Source organism: Ischnura elegans, chromosome 3 (assembly GCF_921293095.1).
Source record: "Ischnura elegans chromosome 3, ioIscEleg1.1, whole genome shotgun sequence".
NCBI lineage: Eukaryota > Metazoa > Arthropoda > Insecta > Odonata > Coenagrionidae > Ischnura > Ischnura elegans.
Genome location: NC_060248.1, coordinates 72,643,144 through 72,656,080, shown reverse-complemented (window position 1 = coordinate 72,656,080; position 12,937 = coordinate 72,643,144). Strand labels below are relative to the sequence as shown.

The 12,937-nt window shown below is 37.3% G+C and overlaps 1 protein-coding gene across 1 annotated transcript; it reads left to right on the top strand.

Moving 5' to 3' along the window:
* The first annotated feature begins 2,905 nt into the window (after positions 1 to 2,905).
* LOC124155999 (N6-adenosine-methyltransferase catalytic subunit) lies at positions 2,906 to 12,810 on the top strand. Its single transcript, XM_046530275.1, has 11 exons — positions 2,906 to 3,158; positions 3,230 to 3,313; positions 3,439 to 3,649; positions 3,981 to 4,129; positions 4,289 to 4,389; positions 4,930 to 5,056; positions 5,298 to 5,472; positions 6,405 to 6,652; positions 7,912 to 8,204; positions 12,019 to 12,197; positions 12,497 to 12,810. The coding sequence occupies exons 1-11, from the start codon at positions 3,038 to 3,040 to the stop codon at positions 12,606 to 12,608; spliced, it is 1,800 nt and encodes a 599-aa protein (XP_046386231.1). The 5' UTR covers positions 2,906 to 3,037; the 3' UTR covers positions 12,609 to 12,810.
* The last annotated feature ends 127 nt before the right edge of the window (positions 12,811 to 12,937 follow it).

Genomic DNA, 12,937 nt, shown 5'->3' with positions numbered 1-12,937 from the left:
TTTTTTAATTTCATTATGATTGCAACTTTCCCTTAGACATTTTTATTACTCCAGAGGTTGCTTAGGATTAGAATTGGATAACTCCAGAAATCAGAATTCTCTTCTGAAGAACTAAGAACTGGTCACAGAAAAGTGAAAATCTGAATCTAGTAAAGAAATTCATTCATCTAATAAATACTAATATGATAGACTCACTACAGCTGCCAAAAGGGATTTTCATTCAAAATTAATCTTAGGTTCTAATAATCATGAGAAAGCAGCATGGAAGTTAATTAATCTTCACATAGCATTAAATCATACTTGACTCCTTTTCTTCTAAACACCCATGTATGTACTATAATCTACAAATGAGGTCACCAACCATTTTAATACATATTGTAACTTTTGTAATATCATTCGGTGATAACTTTTCACTTAGTCATGATCTGATTCCAATTGCTATTTGGGTCATTCCATGTTAGTTCATCCAGGCAAATGACTCCCACCAACTCAGATTTTGATGAAACTTGGCAACTTTCATCCCTCCATGTGGGAATGATACAGTGTAAAATATTTCTTGGCTATATCTCTACTATTGTTTTTTATATTTGAAGTCTGGGTGAAACTGCAGTTTTTCAATGAATGTTGTCTCCAGAGGCATTTGTACCTCCAGAGGGAAATAGTTTCTCTCAGCCATACTTTTCATCCAATTCTCATGAAAATCTGCCAGTTTACTCTAGAAGTCATGAGGATTACTCATAGTAATTGAAAATATCCTAAGGGATATTGAAAATTCTCTAAACTCAGATGTTTCATAAGATTTTAGAAAATTTTGCATCAAAAACATTGAAAATTTTGACCTGAGGCAGTAAGTGAATCAAGCTATTTCTTTCTAGTATTCCTTAAGGTATGACCCACCACCTACTTCCTCCTCTTCCAAATCCTTCGACTTCCCCATCCAAAGTCTTGGGTGGTTAAATTGATAAATCTGTAACTTGGCATGTACATACAGACTTCTTTCGTTCTCTTGTATAATCAGAATGTTACTAAGGAGGATCATTCATATTTCTGATTTTAATCCTGCTTTATGCGAGTGTTATGCCTGTATATTTAGCAACCTGAAACATGGTGTTGTGGCCATGGGACAAGCTAGTGAGTCCTCTAGGCCATTTAGGCCCCAAAAATTGATAATTATGGGATTTTAACTTGTGTAAAAAATATAAGTTGTGGACAATTTTTCAAAGAACTTGGAATTTTAACTTTTGCATGTATTAATATTAATTTTGCAATTATGTATATGAAAAAGCACCACTCATTGTTGGGTCTGACGGTGAGCAATATTGAGCAAAGGCATGACACCAGTATAATAGTAGTGACTTCAGAATGGTGGCCAGGCCCATGCCTTCTCAGGGTGGTGGAGGGTGCCAGCACTATGCAGGGGGGACTACCTGGGGTGCCAAAGATTTCCAGGCTGTGGGGCACACTGGGATACAGGCCTGATGGTGGCTCATAATCTCAGTGGCGTAGCCACAAAGGGGGGCTTTCTGGGTTACAGCCTCCCCCCTTGAGCCTTTAAAAGAGGCACCATAAACAAGTAAGATGGCCTCAATGATAAAAGAAATATTTAATCTTAGTAAATGCTCGTACAAGATTACTGTTTTTGAGTCCTAAAAACATGTTTTTAACATCAAAAATCCTAAGACCCGTGTTTTTCATACATCCCGGAAGGGCCCCATTATTTCTGGTATTTTAAGATCCTGGGTACACTACTGCTCTCCTGTTAGTTAATTTTATTTCTGTAGCTAACTTAACAACTTTGATTTCAATGAAAAAATCTCCATTCAGCCATTCTTTCATTATAATGAGTGAATGAATGAATACTGTAGTTCTTTTCTTGAAAATACTAAGTTCCTATCCCTTTTTCATGATTAGGTGATGTCAATCGAGTTCTTGTTCCGAACTGGGCCCGAGGGAAATGGTGGTACGACTTTATAATAAACTCCCAGCTGATGTAATAAAATATTTAAAAATGTAATGCTTTTAAAATACAATTAAAAAGGTTCCTTCTTTCAGGTTCATATTACTCTTTGGAGGAATATTTACATGAGTTAAGGGCTTGATGGAATGTTATACAATGTGATTTTTTTTCCTTTCTTTGTTATGAGTGATTATTATATGTGATATATACATATGTACACTGATTTTATGCTTGTGAAGTAACTTATGTTTGTGATGGACGTGCCTTATACCTGTGCAAATGTACCTTGGTCTTTTGGGCAAGTAAAACATATTATTATTGTTCATTTAATCGTTCAGGGTGAACTTTTCATCGAGAGAAGGAATCACAGGCAATAGCCAAAGTAACAATATATTGTTACCAGTAGGATGCATATGGTTAAGGAGTGGCTGTGAACTGCTCGATAAGTGTTCGTGATATCATCAACTCATCTGTGAGAGGGTTAAGGCAGTCGAGTTTTCCCTGAGAGTATCTTCAGAAGTAGGAGACAGGTCGAGACACAGAAATATATACATGCATCTCTTAATTTTTTCGAACCTGTCACAATCTAAAATTTTAAAGAAATGGGAATAAGCCCATTGCTGGTGCATATCAGGTCCCAAGCTGTTTCTCTCTCTCTGAAAACAGAACGTATATTATTTTTGATAATAATATGAATGAATGCGATTCTTTTCGTGGGTGAATTGGCATAGCCCAACTTAAATAACCGAATGCCAGTTAACAATTCATTACAGTGAATCCAAGTTTCCAATACCACCAATTCGTTACTGGCTTTGCAATAGCATCTTATCCGAAGGCAATTGGCAGGAGAGGTTTTAAGTAATTTCACAGAGGAAGAATGTCAGATCCCAGCTCTGTGGTCATTTTGAAAAGTCAGCCACAATTTTATCAGGAAAAACAAATGAAGGCTGATAATAAAAGAACGCTTTCTGAAAGCGGTTCTCAAGTTTGTAAACATACACTGAGCCGGAATGTTGACGTTTTCTATATTGTATCAGATTTTTATTTAATTATTATTATAGCCCACAAAAGCTTTAAATCATGTCTGACGCATGGAGTGCAATTCAGGAAATAAAAAGCAAACGCAACAGTTTGCGGGAAAAATTACAGAAGCGGAAAAAAGAGAGGCAAGATTTATTTAATTTGTCTGCTGGGACATTAGGTAAGTGTCTCTGAAAATGATGTCGTATTTTTAAGTGATATAACAGAAAAGTCATTAAGCGTACTTTATAGAACCATCTGCATTGCCCAAGACAAGTGCAATCAGTATTGAAGGAGGAGGAAGCGGTGTACCTTCCCCTGTCACAAAAACCTCTGGTAAGATGTCCTGTGAGCTGTTAATATTATTGAAATTTTGAACTTTGGTATTTTAAGTATCATATTATGGAAAAAAAAATTATCACCAAATATCCCACAGTACTTATGAAAGGCTTAATTCACAGACGACGACGAAAGCAGGGAACCTGATGTTGACCTTCGGTCTGATCCAGAGGTGGAAAGCCGATTGCTTCAGTGTTTAAGTGAAGTGTCTCTAACATTACCCACTTCATCATGGCAGCTTGCGGCTGCAGTTGGAAAGCAAATATCCAAACATGTTCTTCATATAGCCGTCGTTAATCTCCTACAGAAATTCGCTGCTCAGCAGTTAATCGGGTAATCGGCGAATTTCTTCTCATTTTACGATCGGTTCGGTATTTACATTTTAACACATTACTTTTAAGGATCCAGCGAAAACAAATTTGAGTTTTTTTCATTGTATGCTCACAAGTAATTTGATTTGGAGTCAAAGTTGTGAATGATACTCTTTTTTAAGTGCAGTCCTTTGAAACTTTGATATTTATATTTACACGTTTTTAGCAGGGTTTTTTAATCCACATAGAATAATGGCTATGAAGCATAAATAAATGATAGCTGTGAGTCTGTTGAAAGTGAATTTGTAAGTACTATATAACTTGATTTGAATGATCTTTTTTGCCACAACCAGTATTAAAGAATGCACCAAAAATGGCCAAATGTACCTGGAAGTTGCATCTGCAGAGCATGCAAAGCTTGTTGCAATGGTTAATGAGCTTAGTGCTGAGGGGAAAACGTCCACTGTTGTGACAAGTGAAGAGAGCTCTAACAAAAGAAAAGGTATTATCAACTAACTGTTGCTCCTTATTTTTCCCCACCTAGTTAGTCCAAATTTTTGTTTGAAGACATTAATTTAAAATAATAAAAGATATTCTTATTGAATAAATGTTTATTATACATATACTGCCGTTTAAATTAACATTCTTTTATTTATTGAAGGTGATGGAGACACATTAGATGAATCTGCACCTAAGGTTGCATGTCTTGAGAAAGAAGAAAAGAAGAAGGATAAAAAGGAACCCAAAGATGATGACATTATGGTATTCTGTTAAAACTATTTATAGCCATTCTTAAATTTGGATAAGCATGAAAAAATGCTCAATCTGAAAGAAATATGTATTCATACAATCAGTTTTGGTCTCGATGCGTAAACTACAGGGGTAGATGGAGGTTGTTGTTTTGGAGGAAAACTTTCTTTGCTTTCCATGGCACCTTGGTGGTTTGCAATACCTCTCAGCAATAATGCATCCGAGATCTGATATGCGCAGACAGGTAGCTTGAAGATTTTCATCAGTAGTTTTAAACATTGTTTACTAAGCTGGTGAAGTAATAAATTCAATTAGAGAACCACCTTAAAGTTCGCCATCTTCCCTTTATTCCTCCATTTATGAACTAATGTTAACATACAAATTGGCTTCTTCTACATTATGTACAGAATGACGGTTCACTTTAAGATGGGCTTATTTTGAGGTAGATAGGTTCATTTCAATCTTAAAACTCTTGAGTTGTTTTAAAATACAAATGTTGATTTGTTCATTTAATACATATGCTTGTATGTACAATATTTTTTTTGTCCACAGTCCTTGTTGTCAATGCCATCCATACGTGAAAAGGAAAGTAAGAAGGTTGGAGAAGAGATACTTGACCTCCTGAGCAAACCAACAGCAAAAGAGCGTTCATTAGCGGAAAGATTTCGATCACAAGGAGGTATGGGTGTATATTTTTTATCATCAGAAAAATAAATAGTTTTTAATCATTTGAATTATTGAACTCGTTAATCTAATACTGATTGAGACTGGTGATAGTTTTGCCTAGAACTTCCTTTAATAATACATCAGTGTTATCGGTAATGTTCAGAACGTTATAATCTGAAATTCTAAGGTAACAAAAGTTTTGAGAGAGCTACAATAATAGCTCATGTAATTTATTTACATAAAATTTGTTTTAGGTGCACAAGTGATGGAATTCTGCCCACATGGTACCAAAGGGGAATGTGCTAAAGTAAGCAGTGGATCTGAGCCCTGTAAAAAGTTGCATTTTAAAAAGATTATCCAAAAACATACTGATGAATCATTAGGTGACTGCTCTTTCCTCAACACCTGCTTCCATATGGATTCTTGCAAGTGAGTTTAATTTTATAATGGGTATCATTGCTCTAACATTTTTTTATGATTTCTCAATGTGTTTCCTTTGAATGTAATAGGTATTTAAAATCAGTATTCTGATTGCTTTTTACTATGTATTTTTAAGTTGCACAATTTTTAGAAAAATTGTAACCAAGGAAATCGTGGAAAGGACCGTCGAAAAAATTTGAATGGTAAAGCAGTTAACAATGAACAATAACAGAAAATCATATCATGCAGAAATTTTTTTTATATTAAGGCTCTTTACATGGTGTACATAATTGCACAATCTGGCATACGTTTGAAGGTGCAGTCAAAATTGCATCGTGTGAAGCGGTGGAATGCCTGGATGCAAGATGGCAACATAGTCTAATTAATTTTAATTCATTCTGTTTTAATTTCATGTAAGCATTTATGAAATTGCACGCCAGATTGAGAACGAAATACAGTTCTAACCTCTACTTAACACCTAGTACCATGAGCCTCGGTATAATTGCCATGGGAATTAAAGAACCTGGATAGCGTAGTGGTCTGTGGCCCGGAAAGCCAAAGGTCCATGGTTAGATTCCCAGTCCAGGGGAATTTTTTCTCATGGCAATTCTTGTACATTTCACTGCTGTTCGCGCAGCAGGGTTAGAAATATTTCACATTAATCTCTCAAGTTTGAGTATATTTTAGGGGTTTCCTTCATGGGCGTACCTAGCAATTTTTGTTCTTAGGGGTTGTAATGGTCCTGGAATAGTTATATTATTCTGGGACTATTCTATGACCGTGTGGTAATACAACCTTGACTCCTAAATATTCCATGCTAGCAATTCTTAGGGAAAATTTTTACGCTGAGAATCATGGCATTCTATTTTCAGGTAGTGGTTTTCAAATCCTACCATACTCATCAACTTTGTGCTCTCTAATGCATTTCATTCATTTTGCAGGTATGTTCATTATGAAGTAGATGGCCCTACTGTGCCTTTTCCAAAAGACAGTTTCAAAGTGGGTTCTTCAGGCGCAGTTTCTACCAGCAGTAGTACTACTATTGGTGGAAGCTCAGCTGGTGAAGCTAGTGTTAACAGTATACTCTCATCCTCTGCTACCACCAATACTATGAGTCGCACAACCACCATCCTCTGCCCTCCTCAGTGGATTCAATGTGATCTCAGATATTTGGACATGAATGTTCTTGGTATGTGATGTTTCGTCATTTACGGAGAAAATGTGAAATGTTGAATTGAGGTGGCTCGATTATATACTGGCTTCTCATATTTGTATACTGGGGTTTGAATCCTGGAAATATTGAACATATTTCTGATGGCGGATTCCTGATCTCAATTTGCTAGCTGTGTGGAGGTTATTTCAAGTTCACTACTTTGCCTTTTCAGTGGGATGTTAATTTGCAGTCCAAATGGTATCCTGTTCATTTCAAGTTCTTCCTCATACTTCTCATTCTATCAAAGTGAATTAGCATTTTATTTTCAATTCTTTACTGTAATATGCTAATGAAAAAGAGCCGCTTAATTCGCAAAAGTATGTAGTTAGTTCTACTTCACCTCATTACGAGTCAAATTCTTTAACTTCTATCATTGATGATAAGCTGTCTTCATTGATATGCCATCACCTATCACAGGTTGAGTGATGGTGGAATACAGTGAGCGATGAGAAGGCAGCTTTGTCTTATTCAAGGTGACAATGGTCATCTTTCATGTTGAAACTACTTGAGGATCAGTGTGCTTCAGGATACCAAACTTTTAAGCCTGTTTCCCAGCACTCCCCACTCACTCTATTGTCAGTTAGTAGTGCACAATGTTCCGTTGTGTTGAAAAATCATGAGCAGATTTGACCTCATAAGCATGTTTTTATATGCACCCTTGCTTTTGAAAGTTTTGATTTTTTTCTACTTCAAAAATCATTATCTTCTTCATCATACCAGTGACATTGGATAAAATGAGAGGTTTGTACTGAAGCTGCATACAAGAAGTCAATGGTCAGTGCAGAGATGCAATTCTCAAGTAAACCTGGTATATCCATTGCTGCTTCAAAATTGCCAAGAGAGCTCTATAATTGTCGGGTGAATGAGAGCTCATGTTGTGAGCAGCTGAATTCTGAATATTTTTCCACATGTTTTTTTTCAACCATTACAAAAATATCACTCAAACTGTGGGCAGCTGTCTAATGCATGCCCAATATTTTGGAATCGTTGTTTGAATCACCATCAATACAAATGCTTTTTTGTTTAACGAATTTTGAAAGACATTATGTATTATACTCCATGCTCTTTCAAAAATATACCCATCATTGATGGTTGAAAAGAAACTTGATTTGTATTTGGCATCATGAATGTCGTGATTGTACTTTTAGAGATGTGATCTTTTTGCATATTGAGAGTTATATGTCAAGGCTTATCTTTTAGTTTGACACTGGCATTATGCTTCACTTATGTTGCAGGTAAATTTGCTGTTATTATGGCTGATCCACCTTGGGATATCCACATGGAATTGCCATATGGTACAATGTCAGATGATGAGATGAGACAATTAGGCATACCCACGCTTCAAGATGATGGACTTATATTCTTATGGGTTACTGGGAGAGCTATGGAGTTGGGTCGAGAGTGTCTGAAACTCTGGGGGTATGAAAGAGTGGATGAAATTATTTGGGTTAAGACAAATCAACTGCAGCGTATCATCAGAACAGGAAGGACAGGACACTGGTTAAACCATGGAAAAGAACACTGTCTTGTGAGTAATATTATTCTCTGCTATTACATACTCATGTTAACGTAAGCTTGTTGTGAGCTAGTGGAGGTGGATCGTCTTTCTGATTGGGCAAGGCCTGTTGAAATCATGGTCAAACTTAGAGTGGGGATACTGAATTCTCTCAAATGCACAATATGATTTAGTCCTATATTGACATAAAATAATTATATAATTCATTAGTTGCTCTCATGATGTCTGTGTTTCCACCTCATTGTTTCATGCCTGATATTGACAGTTTCGTCAGCATCTAAATATCAGAAGTGGTGTATCATGTAAAATGGGATTATATACATGCCGAAGTGGTGGTAGTGATGGTTGTTTTTCAGTTTTTCAATTTCTTAAGCATGTATATACTGGCTCATTTAGCATAAAACTCTACTTCTGACCTGAAAATGCTGGTGGGATTGCCGGTGAAACTGCCACCATCAGACATGCATCAACACGGTGGAAACTCAGAAAACATATGAGCATCTATTACTCATGATGAGGCCCTTGCAGGTAATTAGTTACCTATCTAATCTCTGCTGATGGGAATATGTGAAGGTCTTCCATTCAAGCTTGCCAAAAGCGTCTGAAAACATTGACAAATGATATTATCTGGTATATATATTTTTATGATCGATAAGCTAATGAGCCCTCCCCAATCACGTTTCAATAGGGGTGTGTGCCTGGCGATCTCTGCCAACGGCAGTCATTCAGCCCAAATCACCCGAGAGGGTGTGGGAGTTGCCCGGTGAGCTATAGGGATAGGTTTTACCCAACCAAAGGCAGGGGTGGGAATTTGCTTGTTCTTCTAGTGATGGATTTTTCCTTGAGCATAGGTATGTGTATTGTGGATATTATTAGAGCTGTCAGAATCTTTAAATAAATATGTCATGGCCATATTGCTTTTTAGCAGGTTAGAAGAGGTTGAAAGTGTAAAACATACCTTGCTGCAAGACCAACTTCATTATAAGGACTCATTTCAGTGTGCCTTCGTAAAAATTAGTATTCTGTCATTGTGAAAAGGCATTTTTTGAAGGCTTTTGAGGAATGGCTTTTACTTTTGGTAAAAGCAAGTTTGTTATACATGGGTTCCACTGTATAATAAATATTGTCATTATAACCCACAGTTTTACTGTCAAAAACCGGATGAAAGGAATCGATTGGCCATTGAATCATTTTTCCTGGAGAAGGGGCCATATTATTCTCTGCAATTTTCTCAATATTCTACCAGATAGCCGAGGAGCACGATACCACCTCGTATGATATTCGTAAATTGGATGGAATTTACTTGAAGTGTCCTCATTGCTGTTTTTCTGATTAATTTATAATTGTTCATGCCTTGACTGGGACTCGTGATGGTATTCCCAACCCTCCTGTAAAACTCTCCCCCACAACATAACCACTTAGTACCGTATAAGCGCGTGTAAGAGGCGCACCTTTTTTCCCAGAAATTGCTGACGAAAATGAGGGTGTGGTGAGGGAGAGCCTCTTACACAAACTTCTTATCTTCCCCCCTCCCCTTCACCGGTCGCAAGTCTAAGGGGAACTGAGTGGCCTTGGTTTTCAGTGTGAGTCAGCCATCTGTAATCCTAGGTCAAAAACAAGCGGCAGGCAGGGGAGTTTCTCCCTTAGTGACATATTTTTAAAATGCTCCTGTTTGCTTTTCTTGTAAGCATCGCGCCGTCAAGTCGGTACCCCAGAGGTGAACATGGAAGATCGCACAGGGTTTTTCGCTCCGGAGGGCGCACTAAATGTACTGCCACGAGTGGACATCCCGTGGCATTTATACTGCATATAGTAATCAGTTATCAAACGTAGAGAAACGCGTATTTTTGAAGGACATACCTGGTTAATAATCAATATCTGTCTTGCCGAGTAATTTCCATTACGCTGAGGACCTGATTTTCCAAAAATCATCTTCAGACGCTAATTAGGATGGGGATTGAGGATATCATATATGAGGATTATTGCAACTGAAAATTATATTGGTGTCAAAACCTGCGCTTTAAAAAATTCGAACGAGTGTGTTCATTGTTGGACTAAATTGTGGATGGAAGAAATGAGAAATGCTCATAAGTGAAGAGCTTGGAAGGAGAGGTCCAGGGGAAGGAGCGCGATCCCACCGTCTTCGAAGCAAGCAACGAAATATGGAGGGGAAGGAGCGTGCTCCCTCCCCTCCGTATTTCAAGCTACGAGGCTATGAGCGAAGGAGCATGGGAAGAACACGTCCGATCTTGCATGTAACGTCGTTGCCTTCAAAGCGAAGGGGCGAAGGCGCAGCAATGTGATATACGCAGTTTGCGTTGCCTAAAGTTTCCAGTCCGTCTCGTCTTGTTTGAATACGCTTGTTTCTTCCGAAATTGTCCTGTTTGGACTATTTTGAATATTAGTAGCCTTGTTGTAACTATAAATCTTTGTGTCAAACAATTAGAGCTTAAAAAAATTAAATTCTGTCAGATATGCGTTGCGTTAGATCTCTTTCTTTTTTGGACCTCGTGCGTGTCACACAATTATTGAAAGCTATCGAGATATCTTCGGGCTCAGTAGATGACTCACCTTGCATTTGGCCTCCATAATCTGGGAGATCGATCAAGGTCAGTTGGTGAGACGGGAAAGGGATGAAACACGTTTCCATTGTTCCCCTGTAACTTGATGTTTTCCTATTTTCCTGTGGGGTCTCGGAAAGGAAAAAAAAACGGCAGAGGCATTGGCTGATGGAGGGCCGAGTGTGGTTCCGTTAAATCTACGACGTGGTTATTATCCTACGGCGCTGAGATTGCCCCGATTGTTGTCCAAGCTCTTGGGAAGGTTCATGCTAAGTGCCTGTCGTGTTTTGCCTTAAAATTTTCCACGGCTGCAATTCTATTGCAATACTCCTGCGAGAGCATTTAAATAAAATTGTTAGTGAGTAGGACAAGCATCGTAGAGCAACGGCGTATGCGAAGAGAGGATCGGAAGTCTTTCTACTCCCTCTTATACCACTTATAATTTCCTCTTTCAATTAATATTGAAAGAGGAAAGTTCGATAACTGTCGAAATTCCAGGCGTACATCTGCAACACCACGCGATAGTATTAAAAAAATGCCGCAAAATTTTTTTCTTCATAGCTCTGATGCTCAAAATAGGGGTGTGCCTCTTACACACGCTTATACGGTATGTATGTACTCCCTATTACTAGACTAACATCCCAATGAGATATGCCTCATAATCCATTAGCCTCCCCAGATACTATTGCCCAATCTCTCTCATCCTGTTTCACTCACCCCACCCCTATGTCTCTTCCCATCCTCTTACCTATTGTCTCCTCATGCCTGTCCTAATTAATGCCTTTAGAATTTTAATTGAATTGGGGTTATAAATCACTAGAATTCAATCCCACTGGTAGTTTAATGTACTCAGAAATATCTTAAAACCTTCAGCTTCCCAGTGCCTCAGCAGTACTTGGTATCAATTTCCATGATTTTTCTTTGGAAGTGTTGATTGTACGAAGTTAAAAGCAAATTTCAACTTAATCTTTTGCCAGATTACAGTATCTCACAAAATAATATGTACCTTGTTGATGGTTTCATTAATTACTTGTAAATAGTAAAATTATTAATCGCATGCTTAACATTTTTATGTTTGCTCTAGGCATGCAAAAACTCCAAATACTGCAACAATTCTATGCATTATTATTTAATTAGTAAAGTGATTTGCGGTCTGTTTGTGAAAAATTGTTAAATACTTAAAAGACAATGAGCAATAAATATTATTTGCATCATCAGAAGAACAGTATGTCTTTTATTACTTGACTTACTATCACTTATTACAGGTGGGAATGAAAGGAAATCCCTCTAATCTTAATCGTGGACTTGACTGTGATGTCATTGTAGCAGAAGTACGTGCAACTAGTCATAAGCCAGATGAAATCTATGGAATCATTGAGCGCCTCTCCCCTGGAACCCGAAAGATTGAATTGTTTGGACGTCCTCACAATGTTCAGCCAAATTGGTAATAATGATCATGAATGTTTTTTGTTGTCAGAGTAGGAATTACGCAAGAATATTTTAAGAAGTGAAAGTTTGAAATGATTATGGTTTGTTATTGAGACTTCATAGTCAATTCTCATTGTGGATTCCTGTTGATTTCTTTAATAACATTATTTCTTTTAAATATTTCATGCTCCTTTACTTTCTTTCGTTGAAGAATTTTCAGCTTTCACTTCTGAGTAATTTGGCTTATAGGTGTTTATGTTTATTTATAGTTTTGTTATTTAATGTTTCTTATCAATTAACTTGGTTCCTTTGCAGGATTACTCTGGGAAATCAGCTGGATGGAGTTCGCCTTGTTGATCCTGAGCTCATTAAAGCCTTCAGGAAAAGATATCCTGATGGCAATTGTATGGCACCTTCAAAAACTTAATTTTACCTGTGATTTCAGTGTTTTATCACTTATGAGTTGAAACTTGTGTTGTTCTGTTTTGACTCAAGCGTGCTTGTAATGAGCTAAACAAACAAATGTCATCTCATCTGGAAATTTTGTGTCAATGGGTGTGGACTTTTACTCTGGTAAGTGCGACAATTTCAATGTAAAGAACTAAAATAAAGTTCATCACTTCAACATAGATTGTAGTTGAGACAAAAATAAATTATGCTACTGTTATGCGGATCCCTCTCACACCTCAGCATTCGCTGAAGTAAATGTCCCAAGGATTTTGCTCCCCTTTCAACCATTCAATTTTGTTCAACCTT

Bases quoted from the DNA above. Each gene is read 5' to 3' on its own strand.
- LOC124155999 (XM_046530275.1), top strand. From the start codon at position 3,038: ATGTCTGACGCATGGAGTGCAATTCAGGAAATAAAAAGCAAACGCAAC. The intron at 4,390-4,929 runs GTATTCTGTTAA...TTTTGTCCACAG, and splicing joins CCAAAGATGATGACATTATG to TCCTTGTTGTCAATGCCATC. The intron at 5,057-5,297 runs GTATGGGTGTAT...AATTTGTTTTAG, and splicing joins AAGATTTCGATCACAAGGAG to GTGCACAAGTGATGGAATTC.